Source organism: Lepisosteus platostomus, chromosome 5 (assembly GCF_059453375.1).
Source record: "Lepisosteus platostomus isolate fLepPlt1 chromosome 5, fLepPlt1.hap1, whole genome shotgun sequence".
NCBI lineage: Eukaryota > Metazoa > Chordata > Actinopteri > Semionotiformes > Lepisosteidae > Lepisosteus > Lepisosteus platostomus.
The window spans coordinates 34,013,981-34,028,305 of NC_142615.1; the positions used below are offsets into that span (position 1 = coordinate 34,013,981).

The following is a 14,325-nucleotide window of genomic DNA, read 5'->3' on the forward strand; positions in this document are numbered from 1 at the left end:
TACCGTACCGCGGGTTTTTACCGCGCATTTTGAATGGCTGCATCTGTATCTAATGTAGAAGTTGTAACCAAGTTCAATTACAAAATGGTCTAAATGAATGATATATACTGTATGGGTGGCAGGGCCTTCTGCTGTTATGCCCCCAAGCTCTGGAACTCACTACCCAAGGATAGCAGAGTCACCTTCCCTAAACTCCTTCAAATTCAGACTCAACACCTTGTTCTGTAGAAGAGCCTTTACTGAACTGGTTCTATTCTTTACCCCTCTGCTTCTACTTTTCTCCTCAGTCTATTGGAATTGTTTTATCCTGTGTATTCTAATTGTAATTCTGTCAAGTGCTTTGAGAAGCCACCTTCGGAACCATTATATAAAATAGTTTATTCTAAATCCTTGAAACTTTAATAGGGCACTGCAGTAGGGCTAAAAATTGACAGCCTTTGTGGGCCAGCAGGATTTGTGCAAATTATAGGTTGTCACAAAGGAAGATTAGGATTCACTTGAAATCCATGACACGGGACACTGAAACAGGGGAGAGGCTTGGTGAAGTAAGCGGTCAGTCTCAATCTACACAGTCTGTGCTGCTGGTAGAGGTAGTTGTGAACACCTGTCTTCCGGATCAAGCGCTGGGATCTCTAGTCTCAATCCGAATACTTCTCATGACTGTCCACTACCACTGCTGTGAAACCAACACCCATAAGACAAGACCTCCGAGATTCTAACTGTACCATTATTCACTGATGTTCACACACCAGTATTGTTCCTCTGCTAAGGAAGGAAGGCCTACTTTACACCAAGCCCCTGTTGACAATTCCTTCCTTGTGTTTATTTTAGTCAGTTTGTGCAGCCCAGAATAGGACACCAGATCTCACTCTTACTGGGCACTACAGTAGCAACTCACTCCATAACCACTACCCCTCTCGGAAACGGGAGGATTTCCAGTATATTGAACACCTCTGTCTCTCCCACAGTAAAAAAAGTCACACTGCCCTGCCCAAGGAATAATGCAGCCATCTTCCCCAGTACAATGCTTTATTACTCCAGCCATTTTCAGTCCTTATTGGCAGCAATACAGGAAGCATTCTTGAAAGTGGAACCCCCACAAATACTTCAATTTATTAATGGGTCTCACTTCCCTTGAATCTCTCCACCCCATTCAAACCATAAAGAAACAAGGGCAGGCAGAAGGGTCTTTCACAGCTTTATTGAAGTGTTGCCATTACAAGGCGAGTGGAGGCAGGAGAGTCACAAGGGCCAGGCTGGTGCCTTCATTCAAGCACTTGGGGAGGAAGAAGGAGAACAATCCAGCTGAACTGCAGGACACCCACCCCTACAGGAGCTCCTCCTGCCAGACCCTACCTGTCCACTGGCCAACATCTCCAAAGTCCTCTGCTCCCTCCACATCCTCACTGGTGCTCTCAGCATCTTCACTGGAGCTCTGAGGGTCTCCCTCCTCATCCTCAGTCCAGTCAGCTCCCACATCCAGAGGAGCTTCTACTGGTGCCACAGCCACCCAACTGCTGGTCACCAGGCTCCTGGTACCTGTGGACAAGCAGCACCCAGGAGTGAGGGATCTGCTATACCCAGAGACCCACAGTCTACTTATCTAAACAGTCCCTTTGTCCAGCACGGGATCATTCCTCAGTTGTCCAAGCATGGTTGTCTCTTGGGCAGAGATGCATCCGCAAGGGATAGAGAACCAGACCCACCTTCATTCCGGCTGCCAGCACACCTGGACTCACAGCAGGCACAGACCTCATGGTCACCATACGGCTCCTCCCACCTGGAGGAGAGGAGGCATGTCCCAGAGCACCCTCAGCAGGCTCCTTGCAGAAGTACCTCTTAGCCTCCCTGTTGTAGGTGCAGGACTTGGTCCCTGGTGTTGCTTTAGCAGGAGCCACAGCCATGACACAGTGCATGTACAGCTCAGTCACTTCATGCTGCAAGAGGGAAAGTCACAGCATTAAGGGATCAAGGCCAATAGAGGGACAGAGAAGGACCTTCTGCCATCAGTGAAGGCAAGCTGGCAGCTCTAGGCACTACAGCTGCCACAGTCTGGTTCACATCTAGATCATGGACGGAAAAGCAGACCATGGATCAGTAGAGCAAGAAGGCTGAGCAGCCTTTGAGAGCAGTACCTTCCTGGACAGCTTCTTCTGGAAGAGGAAGGCATCAATTGTGAAGCGGAGCACATCCTCCTGCTTGGAGGGGACAAACCTGGACAGGCAGCCATCTGCCTTGCTGTCCACCATGCACCCGAGGACAAGGATGAACCCCTGCAGGCTCTCAGGGCTCCTGCCCACCTCCCCTCCCAGAAGGGGCCCGTACCCCAAGTTGTCGATCACGGGGAAACGGGGCTGGGAGTGCTGGTCTGGTTTCTCCGTTACGCAACACGAGTGGATGTACAGCCTCTGCTCCGCTGTGGCAAAGTAGGCAGTGGCCTGGAAGTACATGGGCTGACCCAGGAAGTACTCATCCATGGGAGAGAGCCGGACCCAGTGGGCTGGAGAAAGAGAGAGGCAGCATTACACCTGCACACAGCACCCCCTGCAGGCAGGAGGAGCCACTCACTCAAGGAGCTTACAGTTGGTGGTGAGCAGCACAAAGCTGTGCTTGTTCTTCAGGTCCTTGAAGAAGGTCCTTCTCCTGGCCCACGTGGGGACATAGCCAACCTTGTAGGAGTAGTGGAACCTGCAGGACAGAGGGGATGAGGGGCTTCTGGACACTTTCCCAGCAGCTTCTCAGCAGCAGAGCCCTGCCTACCTGTTGTAGGAGCACTTGACCGGCACAGAGAAGGGAATGAAGCGATGCACAGGTGCACTGGAGGAGGGCGGGGCATAGCGGAGAGTGTTGGAGTACACCAGGCGGCCCTGGACAACCTGCAGGGTCACAGAGGAAGGGATATTCCCAGGAAAGGCAACCCCGACACTGGCCCTACAGCTCACATCGATACACTGCATGTAGATGAAGACCTGCTTACCGATCGCTCGGTGCCGCACTCGTGAAGCGCGTAGATGAAGTAGAAGTAACGGCGTGAGGTTCGGCTGACGCTGCAGTTGCCCAAGGTCACCTCCGATGGCCGACAGCTGAAGCCGAACAGGAGCCGACTGACCCTCACGTACATCCTGCTGGAGTCGCACCACACGGCCACTCCTCGGGTGCCCCCGATGGCAGGGCGAGCCGGCTGCCGCCCTCGCTGGGGAGGAAACAGGACGCTCTTGATGTAGGCGGGTAAGGGCCGGCTGCCGGCTTCGGGCTTCATCTTCTCCTTGTCGAAGTAGGGCAAGTACGCGTCTCTGGACACGGGAAGGCGGCGGAAGTCGGGAGCCAAGAACTGGGAGTCGATCTCGCTTGCAGACAGGTCTTCGGAGGGCGCATCTGCCAGGTTCAAGTCCTCCAACTGGACTGCGTCTTCGAGAGCCGGGAGGTCGGCCTGGAGCGCCAATTCCCGAGAGTCCCAGCCAGCCGGCCCGGCGGAGATCAGTGCGGGGAGCCCAGCCCCTGCACACAGGCACAGCACAAAAAGAAACGAGCGCATCGCCAAATTAACGTCCCGCTTAACTGCTACAGAAGTAAAACAAATAAACCACCAAACTCCGTTGAAGCAAGAGAGCATAAAATGTGAACGCGGTGACTAGGTTTTTATACTGGCAGGACAATGCTACCACACACATGGTCACACTACCGCTCAATCAACACAATCAATTACATACAGAGACCCGGATTGTTCTCAGCGTCTAATTAGAACCTGCTTCCAGTCTGAGGCGGGACTCCGTGAAGCCGCCTGAACACTTTCCCGTGTGTATCTGAGCTCAGCGGAGGAGTTCCACGCAATTTCGACAGAATTAAATCACCCACACGTGTAAAATTTGCTCAGATTAATTTATTGTTCATTTCGTTTCTAATTTCCGAGGACAGTGTGTTAAACTCGCTGTCAGACAGAGTACGGAACATGCGACACGTCCGTCCACACTTTCTATTATCGTGGGGGCTGTTCTATCAACACGTACCGCAATGAAAATAATTTTACTATTTTTCATGTGTAATTGCATGTCATATTAAAATGTGTAATACAAGCATTCTTTGCTTCCCAGTAAAGAAATACTGATCAGCTTTAGACATGATCTGATAATAATTTGTCTGATTTTCCAGAGATTGCTTTTGCTTCGCAGCACTGAGAACCAATGGAAGCCCGTTTCCGCCAGGGAGTAAAAAAAAAATGCACTATGGTATCTCAGAATTGTGACTTAGAATCTCAAAATTGCGACCTAAAAACTCAGAATTTTGACTTTAGATCTCACATTTGCGACTTCGAAATAGCCCATATTTCATTGTCGGAGTTCTGAGTTACCAAGTCGCAATTTTGAGTGACTTAGTCGGAATTCTGCGATACCATAGCGCGTTTTTTTAACTCCCTGGCAGAAACGGGCTTTCATACATTTCAATTAATCTGATCAGTGTAGGACAAGTTAATGTAGAACCATTGCTATGTCTGTCTCTTGTTTGTATATAAATGAATGTCTTTGACAACTTAATGTTAATTTTTAATTTAGTTTTACGATGAAGGCGTTAACATATGCACGAGCATACGAAATGTCTCCCTCCTGATTCAGCTCATGCTCCATAGGAGAGAAGCGATTCCTCCTGCTTCTCGTACAACCATACCAGAACAGAAGCCCGTGTCACCCAGCTCTGATTCAAGAGCAACTCACATCTTTAGCCCCTTTTTTTATTCGTGATCATAATTTTCTTAAGTTATGATCAATATTGAACTTTTTCTAAATAAAACATGCAGGCAGACTTTTGAAAAGTATTAGGAGTTGACAGGGTGCCCCTTTGGAATAGTCGTCAGAAAATGTGAGAAAAGGAAAGTTACCTAAGCTCTCACACACAGCATTAGAGATTGGAATCTGATTGTAAAAAAAAAAAACTACCTGTCTCACCCTTCATTTAACGGTGCTGTTGTTTTTATTTTACATATTGTTAGCATTTTAATGAATTGTTAAAAGATTGATACACAAATCGCTAAATAAGAAAACGTAAAAACCCAACTGTAAGCAATTGACCATTCATATTCCTGAATTTTAAATCCCTGTGTTTATCTGTGTCCAAGTGCCTGGTGCAGCTATTTTGAAAGCAGAGTCTATGATTTATTGCGGAAGCGCATTGTTGCCACCCAGGAAAAAAATCTTAATTAATAAATACCAAATTATCTCCTAATTACGAGATAGCAACGATATTATATGTGTGTATGAACAACCTGTTACATTTGCAATGGCAGTACCTACAGGCTATCGAAAGGTTTGCTGGCACTGTGGGTTTAGTTTTCCTGAATATGTGCATGCTGAGAAATGCGCACGGACTGATTTTCTTCTCGCAATGAAAATGTTACCGTTTGTAGCTCATGTAAACACAGTTTTAACCATTAGCACACTCATATATATCCTGAATCAAGAACGAATGTGACCTAGAATCCATTGTACCGCTTCAAACTGAAAGTCAGATATTTAGTCTCAAAACTACATAACTCAGGATTTTTTTTCCCTTGATGGCAGCATTGGCTTCTGTTATTTAGATTCAACCACTGAAGAGGTTGGTTTTGTGGTTTTAGCTATTGAACATAACTGGTAAGTTTAAGTCAGTTCTTGTAACTCTTTCCGCTCGAAAGCGCTGTATTAATACCGGCGCACCTGACTCCACAGGAAAGTTATTGCTGTTCCCAAACCAATGTACTGCAGCTTGTGGCCACGTGTTCCTGCTGTCAGCCTGTGATACCATGTTCTTCCACCGCTAGAAATATTACTGCTCTAGTACAGTAGTAAAAGAGGAAACAAATGCAAACACCGTTTAGAAAAAACACACACGTCTCAGGCTAACCCTAACCCTAACCATGACAAGGATGGGATTTGAACCTAGACGAGCAGAGCACAATGAATTAGCAATCCAAAAAGTGACTCCTGTTTAATTTTCTTTTCGCTTGCTCGATTTGTAGTACGCTCCTAAATCCTTACAACCGATAAACAAAACGGCTTCATGTGCCACAGCATTCTGCTGCAGGTACGGTTTGCACCGTGTATTAGGCGAACCCGAATTAAATATTTCAAATATGTGAAGAATTTCATGAAACCTGAAAAAAGATCACAGCCAATGTCAGCAATTCAGAGCCTGTAGGCAGCTTCAACAGAGCAAAACGATCTGAAGCCGCAATAATTTCATAGAGTGTATTGTGACACTCTAACCACGTTGTTGCTATTACTGCTACTTCTGCTGCCGTTGCTTTAAACTCTACTCAGCGGGCAAGTAAAGTTGTACAAAGAATAGACTACTTTGAGCCGTCCAAATTCCATTATGTGATTTTTTTATTAATAACAGCATTAGTAATACAATGCGTGCTCAGAAACCTTACTTATTAGCTTATGAAGCAATAGTGTTTCGACAATTTGCGGTCTTCAAAAAGTAAACGCTGAAGTTTTTATACTTCCTTGTGAGCAGATCACCTTTGATTTAGAAAAGGAAAACTTACTCCCCTGTTGCTTTCATTGCAATATCTGAATCGAGACCCAAGCGCTACGAAAGCTGAAAAACGCAGAAGTCATAAACCCGATTTTAATTTAGATACACATTTTCTAATGCAGCCTTCATTACAAGACAGTCTATTTCTCGAAAGCGTGTTATGTAAAAAAGAGAAAAACGAAAATATATGGATGACAATATTTAAAAGCTGAAGATTTTACTTTTGAGAAATTGTCATTTTATGTATCTAGACGCTTTTCAACCACTGCTTTTAGAACTTTGCTGTGCTTCCTGAATCATTTTCAGTGTTATAAACTGGGTGTGGAAGTAGCGATCACTTTGTAGAGCAGTTGATAGACTGGAGCTGTTCAGACTACTCTTGTTATTCCTCAAATGCTTCCATCATTTTTCTTTCAGGCTAGGACGCGAGTGAGTACATGTGTTTGGTTTTCGTTTCAGTGATTCTAATTGAAGATTTGGGAATTAACGACGAAAGAATCAGTTGCCTCGGAAAGCAGAAGGTTTGGTTCTCAACGATATTGAAGACACGCCCATGTAGAGCAGCGTGTGATGATTCGTACTATAAAAGACCAAGTGCTCAAAGTGACGTCTGCGTTTGCCGTTGAAACTTTTCATCTCGGGCGCACTTTTAGAAAGCAAAGATAGAGCAGTTGTGTTGAATCACACTATAACAACTGTCAGCAGAGTGGCGCAGCGGAAGCGTGCTGGGCCCATAACCCAGAGGTCGATGGATCGAAACCATCCTCTGCTATGTATTTTTTATGCACGTTGATAAGCACACCATCAGTTTAATGAAGTGCATTTAAACTGATTTTTTCTCTCGTGTGTATGCAAGCTTCACACTTACGGTACTCTTTCATCTTTACCAATAGCAGATGCCCAAATGTATCTTTGGTTGTTCTGCGATCCTTGATAGTTTCCTCAAATCCTTCAAATGAACATCCATATCATACCAATTGTGTTTATATATATTACAATTAAGGTACATATTAAACGCACATTTGTATAATGCTAATTTAATAATAATTGTCAAAGATTGTCAAGTTCTCCAACAAATGAACAAATGATCAACAAATGATGATTAATCTCTTCTTGAATATAATCTCAAAAAAGAACCATTAAGGTTTACTAAGATCAAAGCTTAATCAGTGTATTAAGTTTAGCTTGCATCATAGTAATTGAGCAATAAAGTCTGTCCTAATTAAAGAGTACCCAAAGTTTGAAAGTACAACATAGAATAAGAGTACCTTTAATTGCTCTAAAAAGATTTGTGTCTCCCAGGCACCTCTTTTGTCTTGATCTTTCTGGTTTGTGCCAGCGAAGTTGAATTCCATCATCAGTTAATTTGTCTTAAGTCTGAAAACCAAATTATGACTGAGCTTAGACATTTCTCAAGCGAGTTTTCACTCAATGTTTATTTACTCAAATATTTAGTATCAAATGTACTACTGTAATCCTTATATTTTAAAAGACAATTTAGCAGTTTTACACCTTGCAAATTCAGTGGTTAACAAGGTATCTTTAAGCTAAATTTTGTGGATATTTTAACTTGATCAAAGTAAAAATGAAATGTAAAAACATTTAAAAAATCTATAAGCAATACCTTAACAACACTGTGAACACACTTTCTTTGAAATCACTGTTGCCTACTCTCCAAAGTTGGTTTATCTGGAAATAATATTATATTAGAAATAATTTTAGAAGCTATTTTTACTACTGGATCTTCACTAATCAACTAATCAGACATACCCATTACACATTTTCACATTTTAACTCCACTTTTCTGCAGTATTTGCTAAGTCCTAGAATACAAAGTGGCCATATTTCAAAGTTCAAAAGTTGTAGTAATTTCTTAGAACATGAAGCTTTTTATAAAACACTTTATTTTGGCATTAAAAAATTAGCAAGATTATACATTATAAACTAAAAATAAGAATGTATGCCAGAGATGGATCCTATTAATCAGATGTAAGCTGTCATATAATGACCTATCTGTAACCTATAATACTAGTAGTGAATATTTTCTACACCACAGAGAGAATATAATATCATACCAGTAGGTTTTGATTGTCCATGTTGTCAAGGACTCACTTGTGTGTACAGGACTCTTCCATTGTGCTCAGCCTCTTGATGTGGAATTGGGAGTTCACCAGTTCTGTACACTTTCCCACATGCCTCAGTTCATCTCTGATCTCTATCAGGAGACCCAATCCCCGAAACTCTGAAATCATTCACATTTTGTATCAGCATTTGTAAGGAATTAGGTCAGGATTTTTTTTACACTATTGTTATATTAGCATTACTGTAGTGTTGCTAATGTGCTACATGCAATTTATAATCCTAAAAATGTAAAATTCCCACATTTGTAGTTGATTTTGTGTGATCTTCACCTTCACACTATTTTATATGCCATTTATTGCTTATTAACGTACTATTTTTAATCAAAATAATATTAAGACCTGTATGTATTCAAATAGTATTATCATTATTTATACTTACACATCAAAAGACGATTGCTGAGAAAAACATGACAGTATTTAACCTAAATGGCAAACAACAAATATCAGCAATGCATTGTGGTATATAACCAGAAAAGATGCTGTGTTAGATATGTTTTCAATTTCAATTATATATGCATTTATTAATGTTGTCAATATTATTACAGTTGCAATTTAACCATGGTGAGAATCCCTGCCTGTCATACAGGAGAGTGGGGTTTGATTCCTGACAGGGAGATAAGGAGCTTTTTCTATGACCTGTTTACAATTTAAACTGTAGTGTGAGACACCTTTCTTCTACAGAAATCTTTTTTTTAAAAAGGAGATGAATTAGTTATAACAACACAAAACATCAAAGTGAAGTTGCTTTTCAGCAACTCCTTGGCTACATGGGAATTTAGTTTTTTTGACAGCAGGGTCATTTGCAAAATTAAACAAGGAATTGATTCACTCCTGTGGAATACTGTATAAAATGGAAGACAGGTTTGATATGGAAACAACTACACACATTTTAGTTTTTTTTTCCAATTGTACTCCCATCAAAGTGACATAAGAAAAGTCATTGTCAGAAGTGGGATATGAAAACAACCCACCAGGGGAGACCGATGTAATAACTTCACCAGAAATATATTGAAAACAAATGGGCTGTCACTAAGGAAATTCATAGAGAAATACAGGTCCCACCATAAAACACCATAAGGAGTGCAAAATATGTTAAGTTATTTCTGTACTTCATCAGTGTCGGTAAAAGAGGGACTCAAGGACACAAAGACTCTAGTTTGGGATTCAGGCTGAGAAAGGGAAGTGTGACTTTGGACACAGGGCATTGCAGAGAGTTACAAATGCGCAACGAAACAAAATGCCAAAACCCCAGATTGAGCCAGGGACCTTTAGAGCATCAGTCTAAGGCTTTCTCAGCTGGGCTATTTCAACCTCTGTGTATGATCCAACCTCTGCTGTCTGCAGTAGCCTCCCAAAGTTCCAGCATGAGTGCACGAAGAGGAGTGGTAGAGTGTTACGTCATTCAGAAGGGGAGTAATCCAGCTCAGCTCTCTGAGGTTTGGTAGATACATCTTCTTCCTGAGTAATGTAGGATCAACTTCTTCAGGCTGGAGGAAGGGCTTGCATTTCGGCAGTAGTAACTGACTGAGTAGTGACTTCGAGGAACTGGTCTTATCAGGTTGCTTTGCCACGTTTGTCAGTTCTGCTGAAAAGACCTGTCTCTAGGAAATTTAGGAAGCAGAAGAATGACTATCTGAAAGGTGACATGATCTGCTGGCTGTTTGATGTGATCATGAATGACACAGGAAATTCGAATTATTGCAATAAGACAAAACAAGATCCATAAAACACTGGCAGAAGTGCAAAATGTGAGAAGATAAAAAGACACCTGTTTCTGCCCGCTTTCAAACAGGGGATCTTGCGCATGTGTGATGAACGTGATAATCACAATATTACAGAAATGACAGCAGCATTGAACATGGCGAGACTTGAAAGATTGTTAATTCCCTTCAAATACTCACAGTGTGTTTATTCTGCTGTATTAATTTACTGTGCTCATCAGGCAGTTACAAACCTGTTATCTACACACTGTTCCCAGAGCTGGATAGGTGACTCCACATTCTACAGCTCTCTAGCAAAAGAGGAAGTCAGACTACAGTAATGGAGAAAATCTCCTCTTCAGAATGTGGAAATATATTCCTGAGAGAAGTCCTTTCTCGAAGTTCAACACTCTCTGCAAGTCACCCATTCCCACCTTGCGCAGTGTAGTGGTTATCACATTCTCTTAACACACCAAAGGGTTTCAGTTTGAAAGCGGGCGAAAACAAGTGATCACTTTTCGCACATTTGTCACTGCTGAGGTTGCTTTATGGGTCTATTTTCTATACTGTGCTGATCAATTGGAAATCAAATGGCAAAAAAGACCCGTTCCCACACCTAAGGTCAAATATTAGGAATCAAAACTGTTCGAGTGTATGGAAGCACACAGCTTTATCAAGATTTCCAAGTGCAAGATCTTTTTATTCATAAAATACCCTATTTATGTTGTATGAGAAATATTAATATTAATACAGAATCTTTTTTCACCAAATAAATGGGCTTCCTGACTTCAGAAAGCCTTCTAGACAAATACTAAAAGAGCAAAAATTCAATTTGGTAAATGAAATGAAAACACATACCCTACCAAACCTTGAGTACAGGCCATTCAGGGTGATAATACAAAACCATTTATAATTCAACAAATAAAAGCTGTCAACTGGTAATCACAGCTACTCATAAACAAACTGAAGTGGCAATACACAGTAGGTGACTCTTGAGTGCAAGTTAAATCCATGCAAGAAGGGGGTTTAGTGTTACATTTCCAAATTAGATCTGCAAATGAGAGATCTGGTCCAGCCAATCTCAAAGCTCCCTTGGTCTGGAATGGAGCTGCTCCCCTCTTCTAGTTATTCACACTGGTGTTAGGTTACATATTAGCACACTTCATCTAATTCAGTTGTTTCAGAAAAAAAAGTAAGCAAATAAACTGGATTTATTTGTTGGAGCTTCACCAATCTGTTTTTCCACCAAATAAATTGGCTTTCTGACTTCAGAAAAACCTTCCATTTATTTTTTAAGAACTATTTTAATTTCACAAACAAATACAAAGAATCACAAAATAGGAAACTTTAATAAATATACCCAAAACAATATATATGAAACCATCTCTTTAGGTTATAGTGCTCTAATAATGGACAGGGCCAGGCTACCTGCTCCCTTGACTGGAACCTCAATGCCTTTGAACACCCCCGTGTTCCTCAACCTCCTGTTTTTATTCCGTCAGCACCTCTGAACTCAGTTCCATGAAGGACTATAGAATACTGGCTTAGCCAGGTGCGAATGTCCTCCATCTTTGCAAACTCTGAGAAAAAAACAACATGCACAGTTGAATGTGGATCTTCCCATGGGCCAGAACTATCACTCTTTTTGACTCAAACAACTCCACACATTGTTCAAAGCGAGGGGAGGTAGCAGTAACAACTTCAAACGTTTTCTCCACATTCTACAGATCTCTAGAAATAGAGGAGGTCAGGCTGCAAAAGTGGGGGAATGGAAAAAATCTCCTCTCCAGAATGTGGAAATATTTTCCTGGATTGAGTCCTTTTCTCTGCAAGTCACTCCATCCCACCTTGTGCAGTGTAGTGATTGTCACGTTCTCTTAAGACACCGAAGGGTTTCAGTTCGAAAGCAGGAGGAAACAAGCTATCTCTTTTATCAAAAGTTTAGCTCTCCCGACAGTGCTTAACGGGGCTCTTTTCTACACTGAGCTGCATATTTGGAAAACATAAGGGAAGAGAAAAGTTTCCCTTATTGGGAGTTTAACCCAGGCCACCTGGGTGAAAATCCAGAATCCTAACCACTAGACCATACAGGAGCACACAGCCTCACAAACAATGTGTAATTTCTGTCTTTATAGCGCACTTGTTACATAGCTAGCTGGCACTCAGAGTACTGCAAGATCTATTTACTGAGAATTAGTTGAAGTATAACGTCAGGACTATAACCCCAGCTTTCAGGGGGACTGCAACCTTAACACAGAGCCTTAGACCACTCAGAAAAGGTTTGTTGGCTTTTATAAGTAATTACATGTATGAAATCTATGTCTTTCAGGCCTGTGAGACTACATCACAGAAGTGCAAACTTGGAGGATGGGCTTAGTAGATAGGGCAACAATTGCAACACGCGCCAAGCCTCTTATGTCCACTGCACATGCAGACTTTGAAAGGGGTCTCAGATTTTATGGGTACTCAATTCTATACAACACTGGCAAGACGGAGTAAAGGAGCAGACCCTTCAAGAGACAAAAACAACACATTGTTAAAGCCAATGTTAATTAAAAGGGCAGCACAGCGTTGGAACTACTGTCACGGATGTTATAAGGGCATACCGTGGAATGGCCAGGAGAGCAAAATAGGCCCTATGTGTAGTGGCAAAACGGGTGTTAGCCCGTTTAGGAGGTCAGATGATGTCGGGTAGAAACTTAAGCCCTCAGGCCGCGGAGGAGATGGCCTGGTGCTAGGCAGGTCTGAAGACATATGAACCCTCAATACTGAATGAGGAGGAAAGGGTGACCCGGAAATATATAGCCCCAGACAAAGACAAACCAGAAGGACAAGCAAAGCACAGGGAAACTAGGACAGGACAGAGTGGGAGCGCCCTCTAGCTGTAGAGGGTGTGACAACTATTAGTTTTGAGTGATTGAAATCCATTTTCAATGGTGTTTTTCCTGCTCATAACATTACCAGTGAGAAAGAGGATTGTGAAACCCCCATTGCTTAAACAGCGAGTGCGTTGGTGGTTATAGTAAGAAGTTTCCATAAAATGAATCATTATATTTTTGTAATACGTTTAGTGCCTATAAAAACTATTCACCCCCCTTGGCCTTTTCACATTTTATTGTGTTACAGTATGGAACCATGATGTATTTAACTGAGAATTGTTGCCACTCATCAACACAAAGTGCTCTATAATATCAAAGTGAAAAAATTCCAGACATTTTACTAAGTCATCAAAATAAAAAACACTAACCCTAACACTCAATACCCAGTTTATAAGGTGAAAAATTATGCTTGAAGCACAGCAAAGTTCTAAAACCAGCATTTGAAAAGCACCCAGAAACATAAAATGTCCATTTCTCAAAAGTAAAATCTTTTGCAGGCACACTACGGAAACCCGCGGATGTGAGCTGGGAGAATTGACTCTTACAAAGAGTGTTGACCTAAGAGAAAAGGACTCCTCCTCTCAGTAATACATTTCCACATGTTGAAGAGTCGATTTTCCCCATTGCTTTCCCATATTTTTCGGTGTGGTTATTGATCACCAGTTATCTGCCAAGTCACAGTGAAACTGTTACAGTGAAAAGATTAATAATATTTATTTTATTGGAATACATGTGTAATGTCTCATTCTTACAAGCAATTTTTAAGGAAACACTAGTGTAAATTATAGTGTAAATAGACAGGAGCTATTATAATGTTAAATACTAGTTGTGATAGGTGAAGCTGCATCCAAGTGCTTGGTATGAATAGGTTATCTACGGAGTCTTTGACTTATCTACTCAGATGAGGAGCTAGATCAGTCCTTTTTTTCTCAATTTGAGTCACCATCAAGATGTAACATGGTCAAAGATGAACAGGAAACTTAATTAATGAGAACACCTGTATCACCCAAAATTGAATTCATAACCCTGAGATTAAGAGTTCCATGCTCTACTGACTGAGCCAATCAGGCACTGGTTAAAGTGCCAATCTAGTCC

General features: G+C 41.9%; 1 protein-coding gene and 2 non-coding genes across 3 annotated transcripts; 1 reads left to right on the plus strand and 2 right to left on the minus strand.

Annotated features, from left to right (window-relative positions):
• Positions 1 to 1,216: 1,216 nt before the first annotated feature.
• Positions 1,217 to 3,613, minus strand: LOC148665731 (zona pellucida sperm-binding protein 3-like). The gene is made up of 7 exons (XM_088632395.1): positions 2,978 to 3,613; positions 2,761 to 2,876; positions 2,582 to 2,688; positions 2,136 to 2,500; positions 1,837 to 1,937; positions 1,707 to 1,780; positions 1,217 to 1,539 (listed from the first exon to the last, which is right to left on the minus strand). The coding sequence occupies exons 1-7, from the start codon at positions 3,611 to 3,613 to the stop codon at positions 1,328 to 1,330; spliced, it is 1,611 nt and encodes a 536-aa protein (XP_088488521.1). The 3' UTR covers positions 1,217 to 1,327.
• Positions 3,614 to 7,210: 3,597 nt separating this feature from the next.
• Positions 7,211 to 7,282, plus strand: trnam-cau (transfer RNA methionine (anticodon CAU)). The gene has a single exon. It is a non-coding gene; the product is annotated as a tRNA-Met (tRNA).
• Positions 7,283 to 11,124: 3,842 nt separating this feature from the next.
• LOC148665733 (U7 small nuclear RNA) lies at positions 11,125 to 11,180 on the minus strand. Its single transcript, XR_015938951.1, has one exon. It is a non-coding gene; the product is annotated as a U7 small nuclear RNA (small nuclear RNA).
• Between the last annotated feature and the right edge of the window lie 3,145 nt (positions 11,181 to 14,325).